Source organism: Strigops habroptila, chromosome 8 (genome assembly GCF_004027225.2).
Source record: "Strigops habroptila isolate Jane chromosome 8, bStrHab1.2.pri, whole genome shotgun sequence".
In the NCBI taxonomy this organism is placed as follows: Eukaryota; Metazoa; Chordata; class Aves; order Psittaciformes; family Psittacidae; genus Strigops; species Strigops habroptila.
Genome location: NC_044284.2, coordinates 16,361,780 through 16,381,508, shown reverse-complemented (window position 1 = coordinate 16,381,508; position 19,729 = coordinate 16,361,780). Strand labels below are relative to the sequence as shown.

At 37.4% G+C, this 19,729-nt stretch overlaps 2 protein-coding genes across 4 annotated transcripts in view; one reads left to right on the top strand and one right to left on the bottom strand.

Moving 5' to 3' along the window:
- CDC73 (cell division cycle 73) overlaps positions 1–19,729 on the top strand; it is a 111,964-nt gene that overhangs the window by 56,583 nt on the left and 35,652 nt on the right. The gene's annotated exons all lie outside the window — the stretch shown is intronic.
- LOC115611839 (beta-1,3-galactosyltransferase 2) lies at positions 511–10,739 on the bottom strand. Of its 2 annotated transcripts, XM_030495379.1 has the most exons (2): positions 10,058–10,739; positions 511–5,225 (listed from the first exon to the last, which is right to left on the bottom strand). In XM_030495379.1, exon 2 carries the CDS (start codon positions 5,087–5,089, stop codon positions 3,821–3,823), a length of 1,269 nt encoding a protein of 422 aa, XP_030351239.1. In that variant the 5' UTR covers positions 5,090–5,225; positions 10,058–10,739; the 3' UTR covers positions 511–3,820. The 2 variants fall into 2 exon arrangements, with proteins under 2 accessions (XP_030351239.1, XP_030351238.1); XM_030495378.1 differs by lacking the exon at positions 10,058–10,739 and having other exon boundaries at positions 511–5,443.

Sequence of the window (19,729 nt, the reverse complement as noted above, 5' to 3'; positions counted from 1 at the left end):
GCCTGATTTAGCATGGAATTTGAGACAGCTAATGCATGTCTTAACATGTTCATGTATTCTGAAAATATTTTGTAGATATGGACGGACACATTTTATATTACTGCATTGAAAAGCAAATTTTAAATTACTATTCTAGTAAGGTTAACCTGAAAGCCAGTCTGTCTCATCTCTTCTAGATCACTGCCATCTTACAATTTTAATTTTATGGGACATAAAAATAATTTATAACAGTTAAGTGAGGAACTTAATGGACATTGAATTTTCCCTCAGAACAACCACTGAGGCTTAGAAATACCTTTACCTGTAATTTTTTCAGACTAGAACAGATTGTGAACTTTACACATGCAAATATTTATCAATGGCTGGGAATAGGATCAGTTCTATTACACCAAAACCTTAGCTGTGTATTTTCCATGCTCAAATCTACTGATATGATCTGCACATAAGTCACTGATGTAACTGGAGATGTGAAAGGAACAGTTCTCTTGTTGGTAAACAACAATTTTTTCATGGGACTTCATTTTGGTCATCTAGTATCAATGTGTAAGTCTTTATTTAGTTGAAAGTTAAATAAACAGGGTAACTTTATGGAATTCCAATTTCTCACTTTTTTTACCATGCTTCACTTTTCTAAGAATTTTTTCTTTGCCATGATAATGGTACCAATGACATTGCATTTTTTTTCTATAACAAGTTGTGAGTCAGTATGACTTTTTGAATTTGTTTTCAATCTGAAGACACACAGAGAAGCAAAAACATTTAAAGCAAATATTATACAGACTTCTATACCTTTTTTTAACTGCTTTGCACGTATGCTGGGGTTTTGGATACAAGCTTGTATCTTATTGCTAACCTAAATGCATATAATAATGATTGTACTATTTTTAACACAAACTGTTTTTACATTCTACTAGAGTGAGCAAATAGCTTAAACACAAGCTAGAAAACAGTAAAAACATTCAGAGAATGGAATGTGGATCTTTCATTCCATAATTGCATATTTCATCATACAGCTGTCCCTCCTACTTCTGAAAGCTTTGTAACAAACTGTGCAAGAAAACAGTACTTCGATATGAATGATCTAGGTAGCCTTAGGCTGTCTTGAAAATAATTCAAATATAGAGTAGTTCCAATGTATGCCCAAACATTAATACAAATACTAAAAAAAGTTGGACCCTTAAAAGGACATTAATTTTTTTGTTTGTTTAACATTTTATACTCCTCACCAGTATTTTTACTATCAAGAGGTTTGATATACTGAACTCGTATCATAATTCTGCCAAGCTTGGGCAGATGGGCATCATGCATGGGCTCCAAAGTGAAGTACTCCAGACGTTGTTTGGCTGCCAAACTTTATGATTGAAGTGCCAAACTGTTTAAGGTTTAGTTATTAACATCTTGGACTATACCCAATATACAGCATTTTGAACTAGCCGGAGTTGGTAAAATCCAAGTAGAGTACGTTATAGTCTAACTTGGAAGTGCTGAAGGCAGGGAACAGTGTTGAAGCCCTCTCCAAGAGGCTGGGCTGTGTTCTTGGCCAGCAGTACTTGGGGAGAAGCCATTTATGGGATTGTACATCTTCCAGAACTGAATGCCGTTAAGTAGTAGCTGGCTCTCAGTACTCGCTCTAGTTGTCTAAAACTAGCACTATTGTGTAAAGCTTGCAGATAGTTAACTTCAGCCAGGTGGCTTTCAGCTGCAATATTAACTGTGGCCTGTGTTAGCTGGAAGGAAGCAGGCAGACGGAGAGTGAAGAAAACAATAAATGGGTATTGAAAGAACACTCCCAAAGCCTTTTTCTAGTGCTCTGTCTCACATGAACACCAACAGCCATCACATAAACTAAGTGGAGGCACTTTCAGTTTAGTTGGAGAAATCTCTTCTGCAGAGTACTACTATTTTTACACACATTTGCTTTCCCCAGAAATGGACATATCTACAATTTGAGATATCTTGGAAATGCACGAATGTATAATTATCATACCTAAAATAGAACGGATAACAAAATTTGGTGGATGATGACCAACAAAAATGCTGTTGAGCAAATTCCCATGCCCATCTTCAATAGGAGCTCCTGGGATTTCTTCAGAGCTAGTCCAGTGCAGTGCAGCCTGTTCATGTGCGTATGTTCCTGCATACAGACAGCCTTCGGGCTGCTGAGAATGCTCAGTAATATGGTTTGTCTTTTCATTACAAAAAAACCCTCAACAAAAGAACTGCTATGATTTCATGGTATGAAAACTAGGCTTTAGAACTAGGCAACACTAGAAAAGTCAAGTAATGATAAAGCTAGAAATTGTTTTCTTCCTGAGCAACTTTCCCATAAAAAGTGAAGTCTGAAGACCATAAATATAATCAATTTTATTAAATAATAAAAGTACATCAAATATTTGTATTTTATCCAATTAAAAAGTCCCAGTCAAACAGAAAACTAATCACAGTTCCATTATCTGTTGCTAAATCAGAGGTGGGTATTGCTTACCCTGGCACTGTGACAAACAGTAATAACCTGAATCTGATAGAACTCTGTTGTAACTCAGTTGGAAAATAAGCTTTAAAAGTTCTGTTTGTTAGAAAACTGGAAACCTGTAAATAGATTTAACCTACTTCTCACAATTTATTTTAAGTGGTATATGTTGTGGCTTTAGTTTTTAAAATCGCCTAGATTTTTGTTTTGCCCATACTGCTATCCGGAACTCTCCATCTTAGTATGCCATAGTTTTCCCCATTTTTTAAGTAAGGCATGTGCCTTAATTTTCTCTATCAGACCTATTTTCACTTGACTGATCTTTCTTTTGGGGGGTGGGGGAGGGCAGAGCAGGCAGGACAGAGCAAAATCAACAAAGATTTAGTTGGTTTTCTACCTCTTTCCACAAAATGGAATATTTTTGAGACTACAGTGAAAGACCTGAAGTTCTGGTTTGCATTTCTCATCAGTCTTTGAGTTACCTTGAAGTTGTGCAAAGGAATGAACAGCAGATTCAATGAATTTGCATGAAGATGCCAAGATGAGTTTTACTTGGCACCAGGTTTTAGGAGCTCACCATGTGGCTTTTAGAGAATTAAGTAACTTTAATCAGCTCTTTTAGGAGAATCTGGTTGAATCTAGAACACCACTTGCATTTCTGAAGGTGATGTACAAAGGTGACAGTTTTCTGAACATTGATTTTATTTATCCCTCCTTCCTGACCAAAACAAGCAACCTTCCCAAAACTGGACCTACTTTAAGGGAGTAATTTCTTAGTGCTTTAGAGTTCATTGGTAGTGTCTTGAAAAATTGTAAATGTGACATTGTTAAATATACAGTTAAGAAGTGTATAATGATTTTAATGTGGTATTTGAAGGTAAAACTGATCTGCCCTTTGTGCATTTTCTTAGTTTTAAATTTTTCATTTTATAGCAATTCTAGATAACAACAAATCATTACATCGAAGAGAACTAGAGCTATGAATGCATTTTTTTTAAATAAAATTTTAGTGTGGAAAATATGCTCAATTATTTTTTATTGGCACATAAGTCAGCAATTGTACCACCAAAGTGTGCATGCTTATTATTGCACATTAACACAAAGATCCTTATATACCGTCTTCATTTCTCCTCAGATTTGCTGGGAAAACCTTTTGGTTATAGTTTCATAATATTAGGTTATCAAGAGCTATACTTTTTTTAACTTAAAAAAATAATTTTCAGACTCCACTATGTGATGGGGATCAACTAAAGGCTGTCCCGTTAAGCTCATCCGTTTTCACTGTACATGCGTTCAGCAGTATTTACAAATTGCACATGGAGTACATCTGACAGAGGGAGTGTTGTCCTTCTAGTGCAGTTTACGGTGGCGATACCTGCCTGCTTTTTCTTTTGCTGCATTGGCACAGGCATTGTGCTTATTTTGTTGTAAGTGGTTCCAGTATTTGATCAGTTCACTAGGTTGGAACTGATGGGAGGTAATTAAGTGGCTATATTTACAGCTGGAGTAAGAAACTCGCCAGTGATTGAAGACAAACTCATTGGGTGGAGGCATAGGGTCAATTCGCAGCTTGGCAAGACAGATCCCCACATATACATCCTCTAAATGTAAACGTCTGATGCTTAAGGAGACTTTAAAGATTTTTTCTGCTAAATCTCCAGAAAAAACATAACCAGTTCCAGAGCAGAATACAGGATAACGTTCACTTGGATACAAATCAGGTGGCATATACCACTTACTATCCTTGTTCCTATTAGGTGCATAACCTCTCATTAAATAACCTGTAAAATACTTGTGCCTTGGAGGAAGTTCTGGTTTCAGAAGCTTGTGTATTAAATATTCAGTATTGACAAACATATCACTGTCAGTTTTCATAACATATGCAACATGTGGACAGTAAGACGCAACCCAGTTCATTCCCATAAGAGTTTTAATGGTTAAATTATAGTAGGTGTCTAAGTATTCTTGTTGAATGATGTCGTGGTACTGTCTGCTTTCCTCTAATATGGTGCGCTGGAGATATCCATTTATCTTGATGCTTAAGCCCAGCAGAAAAATACGAACAATTTGGATGCCAGGGGTGAGGCTTTCATTACCCCAGGTTTGTCGAATAGCTTGTCTAGCTTCCACCTGGCCTGGCTCTGCAGCAATGAGCAATATTAGAAAAGGGGTCTTCTCCTGGCACTTCTCAGGCTCATTTATGATGTATTTGAAATGATATGAAGTTGGATGCCCAGTACCTTTCTCATTGTATATACTTCCATTGGCACTGAGGGTATTTTCCAAACCAGTTACTCCTTGCAATGACAGATCCGTGTTATTGGAGTTGGTGACGGTTTGAGGCCTGAGCGTCTGAGGTATGGCGTCTTTCCACACGTTCCTTAGAGAGCTGTGGTTTGTCTCGATTTTTGTAGATCTAAATCCTCGTATAGTGTAAGCCATGGGGTTTTCTTTGAATCCAGCCCTGCCTGGTAGCCAGTCGTGGTGATTAAAGAATAGAAACATAGCAAAAAGAAATACAAGAGAGATCAGGCCAATGAGATGGGTGCGAAACAGAGACCTTTTGGTATTCCAGGTCATCTTTGCAAAGCAGCAGTGTCGTCTTCTCCACTGAAGCATGTTGTAAGAATCCAGTGATGGGATATGAGACAATGGCCAAGCAAAATGCTTTTCTGATCGCGTTTGAATCCACTGCTATTCTTTGGTATTCATTTTCTTTTGTTCATGGTGAGTAATTGTCTGCAAATGGCTCACGCTGCAAAGATTAAAAAAAACAAAAATAAATTATCAGAGACTTTTAATTTTACACACTCATAAAAAGATTACGATGAGAACCTAGATAGAAAATTGAGTCCAACTCTTTTGAAAAAACAGCCCATGTTAGTAAAACCAAGGTTTGATTTAGGCTAAAGGCAGAAATTGTTTATGATTTAAGTAGATTTACTAGCTTTTAAATTTTTCTGTGGTAAAAATTTTGATAAACATTCTGGGTACCAAAAATAAAAAGGAGAAAAAAAAAGCTGAAAAAGTTTGAAGTACACATAAATAGCTTCATATATACTGATTGTGAAATCCTTGTGCAGTGTTTGAGAAGGACTGAATGAAAAGGCCTTGATACCAGATGGAAGGTTTATTGGCATTAATTCAAATTGATTTAGCATGCAGAGGCTAGTACAGCTCACAGTTTAAAAACCCTTTTTGTAAAATGGTCATGTGTGGGTGGTGGGACAGACGGCGCAAGGTTGATTATGGCAGAGTTGTGTTAGTCACAGTACACCGCTTGGCGTGTTTCCACCGGCCCCGACTGTGTTCAGAAAGTCAATGAGAAGATGCACCTGTCAAAATTAATTTTCAGGGTCCAGTAATCTCACTGCACAACCCTCAGATGGTAACGCAGGGTAACATTTTCGGTCACCTTTCAGGTACCTTTAACCTTCTGCTGCACATTGAAAGAAAATATTGAATGGAACACTTGGCTGTTGTGCCAGGCTCAGATGCAGCTGAATTAAAATGAAACTGTAGGCAGAGATCTTGGGTAAATGTTCATGTTAACTGAAAGTAAAATTGCACGGCACTAAGTTTCTGGCAAACTATCTGATGAACATAATTTTTAGTTTGGGTTTGGTTTTCGGGGTGGGGGGGGAGGGTTCAGGCTATAAATGTGTATGTAACTACCATGCTTCTGGTATCATATGGAAATTTCAAGTATTGTTACAAGCAGCTGTAACTGTAGGAGAAAGTGCCAAAGCAGTCTGTGCTTCATTTCCTCTTAATTTTTTTTCTTTTCATATTCAAGAGCAGAGTCAATATGGCAGCTTCATGATGCTGCATATTAAAAGCTGATCACATCATCTCGTAAATGAACCTTTTGCTTGACAGTAGCAATTCATTTGTGATTTTCAATTTGCTTTAATTTATTTCTGGGCCCTAGGGTTTTGTATAGGAAAAAGGATGACAGTTGAACAGGAGTCCACAGAAAATGCTATTTCTAATATAAATGTGTAATTTATTAATTGCTTTGCTATCTTCTAAAACCAATATTAGGATTAACTTCTGCATTTATAAAATAAGTGACATGTTATTTGGGAAATTACAGGATTTTACACTGTAAAGAAGTAATTTAAGATGAGATGGCAGTTGAATAATATATTACTAAATTGTATGTGATGTAACATTCAATCTGCCTGGCTCTTGTAAGGGAAAATTTGTATTTCAAAAGGTTGGTGAAAGACCTATAAGCAGGGTTTATTTTAATTACTGTATGTTAGTTTGTATATAAACAAAATAACGTGTATGCAGAAGGTGCCTCATTGGCAGGATTTGGAAACAAGAGGAAAGTAGTACTGCACTGAATCAGAATTCTCTCATACTAACCTCCACTAGGAGGAGCAAGTAAGCGCAGATTTTAACTGTGGTTTGTGACAACGTAAACGTATCTAAAAAGGCGACACTGCTCCTTAATTCTCTTCCTGAAATAGCAAAATATCTGCGTATTAAGCTCTTCCCTGTCATTGTTCTCTTTCACAGCAGCCCTGAATTTTGTTTTTAAGCTCACTGAAAGTATTTCTGATTTTTTTTATTTTATTATTTTTTATTCTTTTAAACTACTTGGGACAGATGCCACTTACCAGAGACTGAACTGCCTTTCTAAAAATTATTTTCCAGTGTACAGCTGTTAAACATGTGTAGCTTGAGAATTAACCTAATATTCCACACTACTCCTTTTATGCTGCTTTGGCTCGGACATTATCCTTATGTAAAAGAAATTAAGTCCGAAATGTAAAAGACTTATGTTTACTTGACCACTTGAACCTGCTTTTGCAGGCTCAGAAAATTAAAGCCTGCCGTCAAAACTAATAATTTTTAGTTTCTCTGCAGCGTGCAGTGAGTTTTAAATGACCACTCAGCTATTTGGGAAGAACATTTCTGCATAAGCAAACACAAACGCCACTTGAAAGGGTACCCTAGATCTCAGGGAAATTAATTGTTTCGTACCAGTTTGGAAGAGAACAGTGGGAATATTTGATTAATTATCATTCCATTGCATGCATGTGCAGTTTAGGAAGAAAGTAAAAACGAGAATTTCGCAAATGTAGGGTAGCAGCTAGAGTTCAGGTTAGTTCTGTCACACTGAATCGTTCCACTTCTAAATCTGCACTATGCTACTGATCTGTGTTTAATTTTTAATTGAGGTACTGTTTTGGTGTGGACCTACTTTCATACAGTTATGTAAATATTTGTGTAAACTGAAAACTAATTTCAGGTGCTGTCTTTCCTTGATGCACTGAGGAAGTGTCCCAGAAAAGGCAGTTGTAATTGCTGAAATACTGGTTGGTTTTTTTTTAGGCAGCATGCTCACGTTGTGCTCATTAAAATAAGTTTTACAGTGAGGGACAGAACTGGAATCATAAGAAATTTAGAGAGGGTCAGGTCTCATGTATTTCCTTGATTTTTCAAGGTGGAAGCTTCCTAGAAAATCTTGTCTCTGTTTGCCCTTTAAAAAGGCATTGTATGGACAGGGGAAGGACCTACGTCTATTTCTCAGTTTCGTAAAAAATATTGACTGAAAAAACCCAAATAACTTTGTCTAGTTTCTTTTTAATAATTCAGGTGTAAAACATTTCAAAATATGCAGTGGGTATTAGGTGTTTGAAACACAGCAGCAGCTATTTGAAACCTTTGAAAACATAATACATGCTAGGATGCATTGTTTTAAAATAACATAAACAACAATCAATATATATTAAAAGCACCATCAAATAGTATCATAAAAGTATTACCTTCTCTCACTGGAATTAGGGTTAGAGCATTACCGCTTTTGCCCAAATATTTAAAATTTAATTTCACAGAAAGCTTATGAACAGGCACCAACCATTGGCAGTAGATAAGAAAACCTAAGTATAGCAAGAGGTCTCTGTACAATTACCTTGTCCTCTGAAAGTGTGTTGTTGCATGCAATTCTGCAGTTTGGAGATATGATTTATAATAGTTCTACTTCATTTTTGGCACTTGACTGTGCAGTCAGTGATGCATTATCAAATGCCAAATATATAAACTCTGAATGCCTCTTGAATTTTTATTTGCGGTCTGTGCTTTGCTGGTGTTTTGGTTCCTGGTACTTTGAATTCTGCTCTATAATTATAGCTTTGCAGATTGAAGCATTTGACTTCCTATTCACACGTCCTGGATTTTCATATTTTGATTAGCTGTGTGGGCAAACTCTTTAATTAGAGGGAAGAGTTCAGAAGGCAGCCGGAGTCGGTGTTCTGATAAACAGCAGCAGCAGTTGTATATTAGGCCTCACATAATGTGCCTGAGTTTACTTTCAAACTGCATTAATCTTTTGCACAAAACAGTACTCGGGGTGAGGTTTGATGTGCAGGTTTTTAAACATCAGATATGAAAGTCGCACCACTAGCTAAGCATGCCTCTCCAGCAGTATTGCCTGAGGGGAGATTTTTTTTGTTTGGTTTAAAAGTTCTGGAAAGTGGCTTGATCTTCTAAATCTCTTAAAAGTGATATGAAACCGGTGACTGTTGTGTGCTGCATCCTTAGGTATGTGAACTATTTCCAGTTGCAGTTGTTTTATTGCATGTTAGCATTGCCTTGGGCAAAGAAAGCACATTTATATTGACATCTAATGATTTATTATAGATTATTGGTAGATTCTGCTGATAAGCACTTTCTGTCATGTATTAAATTGCTATAGATTTAGGTCTTGAATTTGTATTGCAAATATTCATCTTGTTTGTTTGCCAGTAGTGATGAAGTGTTTAAATTTCAACAATAAATAGAAAAAAAACGGCAATTAGATGGAATGTAATTTTATAATCCAAGTCAAACAGTCAGTGTTTTCATGTTAAACAGAAACTGTAATGATGGCAAGAGATAAGTTACGTGCTTACCATTTTGAGAGTATAGTGTTTGAAGGTTTCCTTTTGGGATGTCAGGGGAGCCTGATGTTACTTGTAAAATGTGGTGCCTGATTGCACTGCTGATGGTTTAAATCATTTCCAATCTTTTCCATGCTCCCAGTTTGTGCTTGGCCGATATTAGCCTGATTACATTTTGCTTATGTTTGCGGGGGGGGGGGGGGAGGGGGGAGGGGAATAAAGTGTAAAAAGGTCTGAAGGTACTTTTAAGGTAATGTAATTTGACTGCATCGTCTGTTTTGATGGTTCAGTGCTCTCTGTATGTCACATCATGGCCATTTTACCAGTGCTTTAAGATTACTTCAGATAAGGATTAATCCTGACCTAGTTTGAGGGGATTTCTAACTGTTTTTTCTATATTGGAGGGGTTTGAGTTTTTAATTTCTCAGTTAAAAGCAATCATTACAGTAGCTACATTATCCCTCTAATCCCTCCCCTCTAGCCACACTAGCCTTGTGCAGACTGTAAGCGATGCATTTAGTAAGTGTAAGGTAGTGACATTGTGCTGTGGGAGAGGAAAACCTGCCAGAATTCTTTCTCTCTGTTCAGAGACATGTTATCTCGGGGTTCTGCAAATTAGGAACAATTATTATCTGTAATGGCTGAAAAGGTAACAGACAATCGAATGAATATCACATACAAGGATTTGACATACCTTCCTTGGTCAGGCCATTTATGGTGCGAGGATTATACCCACAGAAAATAGTTTTGGCACGCCATCACTTCAGCAAAAAAGATGCTATCGAACATGCGCACATCCCCCAACAATCTGCTTCCTGCGATTGCTTTTCACAGTATCCAAGCTGTCCATCTGTCTGCCCGTTGCTGTGTTACCTTCCTTGCTCATAAGTGTTGTCCTTGTCTTGGGGCTTTTTGTTCATCCTTCAAACAAAAGGACAGTAGTTCTCGTTTCTGTTCCGATCGGGGCTCTCTGGCGTTCACGGCCAATGTATTGGAGCTTTTACATCTGGTGTTTCCCGTGTCGGACAATGCAGTGCTGTGTTCTCTTCTCCTCAGTATCCATATTTCTAATGGTGATATTAGCAGGGAGTGCTAGTGCGTAGTGCTTCGGTTGCCTTCAGTAATAGGATTTCCCTCTATTCCTTCCTTCATTGTTGCTAGGCAGTAATAGAAACGATTTTGAGCTGTTCTAACTGAGGATTCTGGTCTATAAAATCCATTCCGTAGTTCTTCAGCTGCTGCACAGGCAGGCAGCAGTTTAAATGTGGGCTTTGACAGATGCTGTCTTCTGACAGAGCAGAATTTAACGTCATTGCTTGGCTGAATCCCACGTGATTGTTTGCATTCATTTTGACTAAATCCAAAGGCAGCCGGAAAGCTTTACAGGCTCTTGCTGCTGTTTGATAAATGATACATACTCAGTTCAAGCACAATGATAGGTGAATAGTATAAAAATTGTATGATTATTAAATGAATGATTGAGGGTTTTTTCAAACTGTTTTCACTTTTCCTTTACACTGTAACTTATGATTCTCTAGGGGATTTTTAATGCTAGACGTGCTGTTCTATTCTAAAAGCTGTTCTGCAGTGCAAAGGAATTATAAGCATTTAAATACCAAAGCTTGATTTAACCCATTTGGCTGTATTCAAGTATAAATCTTTCGTGCTTTCATGCAAAAGAAAAAATAAAAATGTATGGTTTTGCTCATACTTCCTTTACACATGCTTACTCTGTAAAAGCTGCTTTTTAATCTTAGGTTAGTCAATTAAGCTGGACAACACTGATGCATAAGCACATGATGTTAAGTTGCCTTTCTGCTGTTAATGGCTTTCTTCCTTGGTAAAGGTCGAAGACTGCTATTGCAGACTCGGGGGCACTTGATTTCAATTATTGATGGATCTAAAATGTCTTTTGTCTGTTACAGACATATTATGGAATTTGTCTTTCTGGTCCTAATGAAACTTACGTTCCCTTAATTTCTGTCCTTTCAATGACTGAACCTTCTATGCTGAAGCATCTTATTATGTTATAAATAGTTCAGAAAAGAGACAGCTAGTAGCATGCTTACCCAAGTATTTTTTAGTCATTGTGTTTGTCCACTCTATTTTTTGAGAAGTTAATGACTAAGTCTAATTTAGACTGTTTTTTGGGTCGTTTGGGCGTTTTTTTGGGTGGGGGTGGAGGGGTGTAGTTTGGGGGTTTTTTTGTTTCTGTTTTGGTTTGGGTGGGTTTTATTGTGGTGGGTTTGGTTTTTCTGGGGCTTGGGGTTTTTTTATTTTTTTGGGGGTGTTTCTGGTTTTTTGCTTTTTTGGGTTTTTTTTGGGGGGGGAGTGATTGTTTTTGTTTTTGTTGGTTGGGGTTTTTTGTTGTTTGTTTTGGTGGGGTTTTTTTGTTTGTTTGTTTTTTGTTTGGTTTTTGTTGGTTGTTGGGTTTTTTTGTTTTGTTTTAAGCCAAAGGATAAAGAAAATGTAATTGCTCTATCACAAGCTATCTCTGATGAGTAGCTTGGGATAGGTACGTCTTTTACTGGCAAATAAGGCTTCCCCAGGCAGTCAATGTGTTTTATTATTCTCGATGCATATTCTGATAACTTACTAGAAACATAATCAGATTTATATCCTTCTAACAAAATCATCTATGTACACTAACCTTCTCTGTTAATTTAGTCTTGTTTTGAATGTACGCATTTCCTATCCTAATGACAGTTTCCACAAATACTGTGATCCTATTTGAGGACATTGGAGGAGCATGAGCATATTCTCTAGATATTAGTTATAAATATAACATGCATATCAGCAAAGACTGTATCTCCTCCACTCTAAAAAAAATTGGTATTTCAAGAAGGAGGGGGAGGGTGTGTCAGTGAGAGAGCAGAGACCTGCATCCAGACCACTTACAGTTCTGGGATGCTTATGAATAATTGAGAATTGGTGTTTTGAAAGGTTGCATGTGTGCTCAGTCTACTGAATTTTCCACTTAAACACAGAGTTTTCTTATCCTTGCCCCAAGTAATACACAGAACCTTATATAATCTTTCGCTGTATGTATACAAACATGTGGCAGAGTTTGGCTAGGAGTATTACTGCAGTCTGGGCTACAGCTGGGAAATTGAGTGAGATAGTTCATTTACCAGTGCCGATTTACTTAGAAGCAAGTAATAGTTTTTCAAATACTCATTTTATAATTTTCAGATAAGACACATAATATCACATTTGGGAAACAAGTCTAAATCTCAGCAGAATAGTTGTTAAAATCCTTAGCGTTTCAACTTAACTTATTTACTACTTCTTCACTAGACCTAAAGTGTATCTCCGAAGGTTTGCGTTACATGTAGTATGTTTACATATTGGGGTGGACAGAGCTGGTTTTATTGTTCTTTAATTGCTCGTTAGTAAATATTAAAGGTACAAAAATCCCATTTTTTCTAAATATCATCTATTTAAAGTCAGTTTAGAAGGGAACAGACATCAGCTTTTGGATTTTAATTATGTGACCATATCACTTGTGCATAGCTTGTGAAGTTCAGGCAGAGCTGTTGCCTGGTGATACATGTAAAATTTGTCATCTTGCCATGTGAACAAATTGAATATTGGATTTTTAAACCTTAATGAACAGTTTCTATTGTTCATTCATTCATTGCTTTTAAAGGATGAGCAGGTTTTATAGAAAAGTTAAGGAAAAGCTTTGATTTTTCTACTACTTTCTATCTGGGTGTGCCTGATACAGCTTGAAGAGAGTCAAAGTTTCAGGAAGAAATTCCTTTTATAGTGCTTTTTCTTTACTACTTTTATATGATACTGTATGTTCCTAGGTATTTCAGGAGGGCAGAGCTTGCTTTGTACTGGAAATATGACCTGAATGTTTTAGTAATCTTGCTGGGCCGGAGGTTGGAATGAGCTTTATTTCGGCTAACTCTCACTGTGAAGGGTCAGTGGACTGCTTGTCCTTGATCCAGGGAGTAGTATGTGCTGTAATGTTACTATGGTTACATCTTAAATTAGAAGCTACAATGTTAGTGTTTGAAATGCTGCCATCTATTAAGACTAAGAAGGAGTTACTCTGATGTGAAGATGTGCAGCCTTTGTGTAAGGAACGCTACAGAGTTACTGTGGCCAGTGAAAGCTTGACTGTTTAGCAAGTCAGGCAAAGCTAGAACGAGATGCAAGGAATAGCAGAAGATGGTTATATAGAATAACCTGTGCACGTAACTTCTGTGAACTGAGTGAAATATCCTTATGTAAAACAAAGGTGTGTAAGTTTGGAATATTCAAAAGGAAAAAAAAAACCAACCAAAAAAACCCCAATCAACCCTTCCTACGTGTTGCTGTCATTTTTAGAGGGTATCAGCAGAATCTTGTCTGACTGGTTTTAAAATAAAGCTTCACAACATTGACAGAAGGTTTTCGGGTTATAGTGGTCACAATAGTCAGGTTTATACTGCTTGGTAATTTTCTGCCTGGTGGCCACGAGTCCCGTGAAAGTTAAATGAAATATGTACAGCACAGCTGACATGTCAACTGAATGCTCCCCTATGGACTGTGCTTTCTGGATACTCCATGAATACTTTGCAAAGTTTATTCCTTTTTATTGTAGTAACATGTACCATTATTTCGACTGTAATGTGTTGAAAACCTTTCAAGTAACAGTTCAAAATTATTAATGGCAACATTTTCAAGATTGGCTATTTTTTGCTTTTAAACTTTTTTTTTTTTCCTTAGGAAAATGTGTTAATACAGAATGTCATAAAAACTTAGTTTTGATTTTCTGTGTTAAGATTTACTCTATATATAGCCAGTAGTCATTCTCTTTGCTCCAAAAAGAACACTTCTCCAATAAGTCATTTAGAGTGGAGACGACAGGGTTGTGAAGTATTTGTAACTTGCTTGGCTATTTTCTGATCCCAACATATTTCTTAACTATCACAAGCATGTTTGTAACGGAATGAAAAAATAGCAATCTAGAAATGACCACAAGTGTCAGTATTGCCTGCCTTATTTTCCTTACTAGATTTTTCACCATTGCTTAGGTAGTTTGTAAAACCCAGCTTACACTTGTTGCATTTTTTTATAAATGATCAAGATTTTGAACTCTGATCTAATCACATCCAAGCCATAAACTTAGTGATTTAATTAATCTTTGAATGTTTTAGTGCATCAATATAGATCAGTCTGAAATGATGATGGAAGTAGAAAAGGTTTCCAGTTATTCTGAAACATGCATGTTTTTGTATGCTCCTAAGTAGTGGACAATTGTTATCTCATTCCGTAAGGTATAAAAGCACATCCCCTGACTTCACGAAGTTGTGAGAGAGAAAAAAGACCCAAGTGATGTTTTCAAGTGAAGGTGCTTCTTATTCTCTCTGCCTTAGGAAACATTTTAAGGGGATGTTTCATAATTCTAAAGCTGGCAAGTTTTTTATTAAATAAAGTGGTGGTATCCAACTGGAATTCAGTCCATTCTCCCATCACTGCTTCCTTTGAGGAAAGCAGGTTTAGAGTGCTTCAAAATTCACTTGAAAAGACAAAATACAAAATGGCTTCAGTCCACTTTATTTCCATCCTGGTTTTCTGTTAGGCAACTTTTGCATATTGGACTATAGTCCAGATGCATTTCTTTCCTCAGTAATGTGTTGTTTGCTTTATCATATCTTCTTTTCTGGATTCTGATTTTTCATGTCTTCCCCCGGGCTTTGCATCCAATTATTGCTGGTCTCAAGCGCTAAATGCAGATTTTAATTTTTTTTCAGGTGATGGACAACATAATTTGTACTGTGCAGTATTTTTGGTTGTGTGGTTCTCCCCTGATGAACTGACAATCTAGTGCCAGCAGTAATATTTTCTGCCTGTCATAAGTGTTCCTTTTGCATTCTGAGAAGAGCAGGGACTTTATGAAGCTTTGATTCAGCACAGCAGGGGAGAATACCAAAGTGGAAGTACCAAACATTCACAGGCAGTTTAACGAACAACTGTGGAAAATAGACTTGTGTTTTTTCCCCTTACCTTATGACTTGTTTTGTCCTACTTGCCTGCGCTATATGGTCAAGTTACCCCTAACACCCACACTTAAACCCCCAGCAAGAGAATTTAAATGTAAACTTAAACTCTTACAGAAAGTGAGACTTTGGGGAAGAACTTGTACTACGGATCAAATCTCTTAAAGCAGGAAAATCGCATCCTGTGGGAGTTAATAGTCTACCAGCTCTTCTGCCTAGGGAGAAAAATGCTTTGTTCCAGCTGTTACCACCTGTCCAGGCACAGAAAGACCCTTTTCCCTTAGGCTGTCTTCAGGCTCTTGAGGCATCCAGCACTTCTCTCCCAATGATTTGAAGAGTCTTGGCCCATCAGGTTCATTGCCAGGATGCAGACCTCCTGCCTAGCACCTGCTGGATGAGCTATGTAGATTATCTTTTTTTTTTTTTTTTTTGTGAGACTGATTAAGAGATTAGCAGCTCCAACTGTTCATCTGCTTGCTAAGTTCTTTTCCCCGTGTGTGTTGTTTGTGCGTGAATATGGAGGCACTTTGTCAGCCTCAAAAATTCCTGGTTTTGAAATTGAAGTTGGTGACGCAGATGTTTAGTGAATGTTAAATAATGTGAAATCGAAGAGCTGGACTTCCAGAGCTGTCAGAATTTCATATGATTTGGGATTGAGACCTGTATTGGCTCTTTCCATCTGTCAGATTTCCTCAGTAGCTTTAACACGTTAACTCCTTCAGCTCCATTCTACAGGTGTCTTCATTTACAGCTAATTCTGTGGGACATACAAGGTTTACAACAGAAATAACAAAGGCTTAGCAAGCGTCTTCAATGCCTGAAGCCTTTTTTTTCAAGCACAGGTACTTAAACTAGGGAAAACAAAGTCTGTGGAAAAAATTCTTTCTCCAGTGGTCCAAGAGGTTCTATCCCTGTGATAAATTTACGCAATATTTCTTCATATCACACAGAAAACCTGGATCATAACGTGGAGAATAAGTCCCCTTTTAAGAGTAGTTCCCTGCTGTCCTTTATTTGACATGTTGCGGGAACTAAAATTGCTTCAAAGACCCTGAATGCCACCTCATTTGATAGAACTGCTTCAGGTTGGGCAGCCAGTTTCATGTTTCTTTTTTTTTCCTAATATTGTTTCATGTTAATGATTCCCTCAACTTGAAGTGGCTTTGTCTCAACCTGGTTGAAAGACATATGTGACTCAAACCTGGTCAGAGTCAACATATTTGTCGCCTGGTTGGAACTAAGGCACGAACAAGGCCAGATGCTGAAACTCTTTAACAAATTCAGGTGTCTATTCTTGGAGAGATCAATGCAGGGAGAAAGAGATAAGAGGAGTTGCAAGCAGATAGTCACCACCTGGAGATTTAGTGATGTCTTGTTGGTCCTTTTCACCCAGAGTACTGATGGTGGTGGGAGCTCACCCTCTGACCTGAGCCCTGCCTTTTAATGCTCATGTTCTTTGAGGTGCATGCAGAGTGTAGAAAGGTGTTATTATAATGATGGATGTGTTTTAGTGAACGTGTCCAGTTCCAAAGCTGAAGTTCTGTGAGGGTCTTCTGGGTGGTTGTTGTCCCTCATATTGTTCCCCATCCTTTGAATCAGCATTTTTCACAGTCCTGTGGAGGCTTATGAGCTTTGAACAAGGGGGCAGAATGATCGAGCCTATGCAGTATTGAAAGCTAACATCCTTGTTTGCTTCATTGGCCATAATCCTTGCAAGGCCTCCCATGGACAAATGGAAATAGTATCTGAGACAGGCTCAGTTTGAGCAGTGTTTGAGACAAGCTCAATTTACAGGCCCTCACATGCTTCCAGGCAGTGTATATTAATGAAAAGCTGATCTTGATGTGTGCTGAGATTATCATGTAGTGTGCTTAGTATTATTGACTGATTTTTGGTTATTTCAAAGGTAATTCAGTTTTGTGGCAAAAAATCTGTTAGAAGTACATATTCATTTGTATATGCTTCTGATGAAAAAGAAATCAAGTTACTATACAAAATGACTTTGCATACCCCTAGTTGCCAGTCTGTCCTGCAGACTTTCTCTTTCCACTTTTGAAATTCATATTAAACTTAAATAACATCCCTTTAGTAACTTGCAAGGAAAGTGAAACTGTGCTGTGGAAGTCATGCTTTTTGTCTGAATAACTGTGTTCATAATTCTGTCTGTAATCTGTGTAAGACTCTGGAGTAATTTCATGAGCCTGAGGATTTTTTTTTTTCCACATAAATTACGAATAGGGAGTCAGAGTCACCAGGACTCATAGTCTTCGAATACGTGATTTAGAGGAAATAGGCAGAGCTCAGTCTGTATTGTGTTCATTGGCAGAGAATGTTGCTTCACAACTAGAGATTTTTTTTTTTTTCTTCTGTATTTCAAACTTCAATTCCAGTTTTTTATTTTCTGTAGTTTAGTGGCTTCTAACAGAAGAAGAAATGAGAGACACCTCTCTTGCATCTTGATCATCTCAAGACATAGTATTACAAAACACTAATGCACACTGGAGAGAGTGTGTGTTTACCAGAAAAATAAATAAAACACCTGGATATATTTAATGTAATAATGCTGAGCTCATATATTTTGCCCTAAATTTAAGGATTACATTTTTCTGGAATATTTTTCTATGTATTCTTATAACTCTTAATCAGCATCTGCAGAGCTTTCTAGCACTGATCTGTTATACTAAAGTAAATTTATAGGGTGCATCTGTTAGCTAAAAAAACTTGTTTACCTCTTAAAAACACAAAAAAAATCATCCTCTTAAAAACTCCACAAATCTTGGATGATAAGTTGCTCATTGCAGGTTCTTTCAAGTCTTCTCTCAAGGATTTGCATAACTAAGCATTCAGACTTCTACAAATGCTTTTTCTGTAATTTTTGATAAATACATGTTTGTGCATGTGTGGTGGTTTACATTGCAGAACTAAAAAAATAACCCCCGCGCCTCTGGATCTCTGTCTTACTGTTTTCCTTGGAGTTACTTTCCCAAATATAGAGAGCGCTGAAATTGTATTAATATCAGTAAGAAGCATAATAGTGTAAAAAAGACAAGCGTAGTTTTCTGCCTCCATTGCATTTCTAGGTAAGCAAGCGAAGCAATAAAATAGAATAAAATTCTTTCTTAATTTAACGAGGCCTGGATACAATACAAAAAGGGGAATCTTTTTTTGAGAATCTGGGTCACCTTACATGGAGAAGATCTCTTTACTGTGATTTCTTTTGTTGTTGCTGTTACGCTTGACCCTACACCACAGCGCTGTCTGGAGCTATGCAACGGTATCTGTACTTTTATGCTGGGTTTGTCTGATGACTGAAAGAGTGTTTTTTGTTGTGTGTAATTAAATTTCACCTATCTGAAGTGCACTGGGGGAAGGGAATGGGCAAGGAGATGTGTCAGTAATGTGGGAAATGCTGGATGCAGCGGGGAAAGTTAGAGCAGGTCTCTTGAATCTCTCTACTTCTCTCACTAGCAGGTTGGTTGGGACCAATGCCAGATTAAAATTGGATCTGTGTATTCACATGATAATGCACACAATCTAATAAGCCTTGTGGAATGTCGACCATTAGGGAATAGATGCATCAGCCTTCTCTGAATGGTCTGGTGGAGTCGGTTCAGGTCCCGTGTGGCTGGAGCTAATAAGCTCTGATGACTCTCTGTAGAATTACTTGCTTGTTCTTGAAACAATACTGTGGCATACATGAGATGCTTTCAAGATTTATAAATAGCAGCTCCATGCTGTGTGGCAGTGCTGTTTCTGAAGCCCTGTTGGCCTGGGAAGCAAACTAGCTGTGTTTCTACAGAGCTGCCCTGAGCTAATGAAATCACTAAATGGAAGGCGCCTCCATCATCTGGAATGGAAAATGTGCTTCCTAAAATATCTGATTCCATTGATTGAGATCTGATGGCAATAATAAGTTGTTTATTTTATTTTTTTTTTTTAGAACAGCTTTCATACTGGTAGTGCTTTCAGATGTTTTTCTTCAAACCAGGCGCTAGTCAGTGACAAAAATGTCTGTTTGAGAAGATAAGGGGTTTTGCTCTTCCTTCAGAATAGGCATGTAGTCATTTACCCAAGGATATGACAATATAGAAGTTGCAAAATAGGGAAGAAGCATGTAGTCTGGCATTAGCACTCAAGTAGTTGCTTTTTCTTACATTTTCAAAATGTCTTTTTTAGAAAAACAGGAATAAATAAATGTGAGGTTTCTGCACTTATTACCAGCCTGTTGAGCTACACGTGAAATTACTATGCTGCCCTTTCTCAAAAGGTGATGCTGCTATTTTGTTTTGATGTTTTTCTCATAAAAGCAGAGCGCTACCCGATTAAGACAAGGAGGTTATTGGGTGAGTCTCTATAAAACTGAATCTCTTTGT

Excerpts from the sequence above, each read along its gene's own strand:
- LOC115611839 (XM_030495379.1), bottom strand. The coding sequence starts at position 5,089 with ATGCTTCAGTGGAGAAGACGACACTGCTGCTTTGCAAAGATGACCTGG.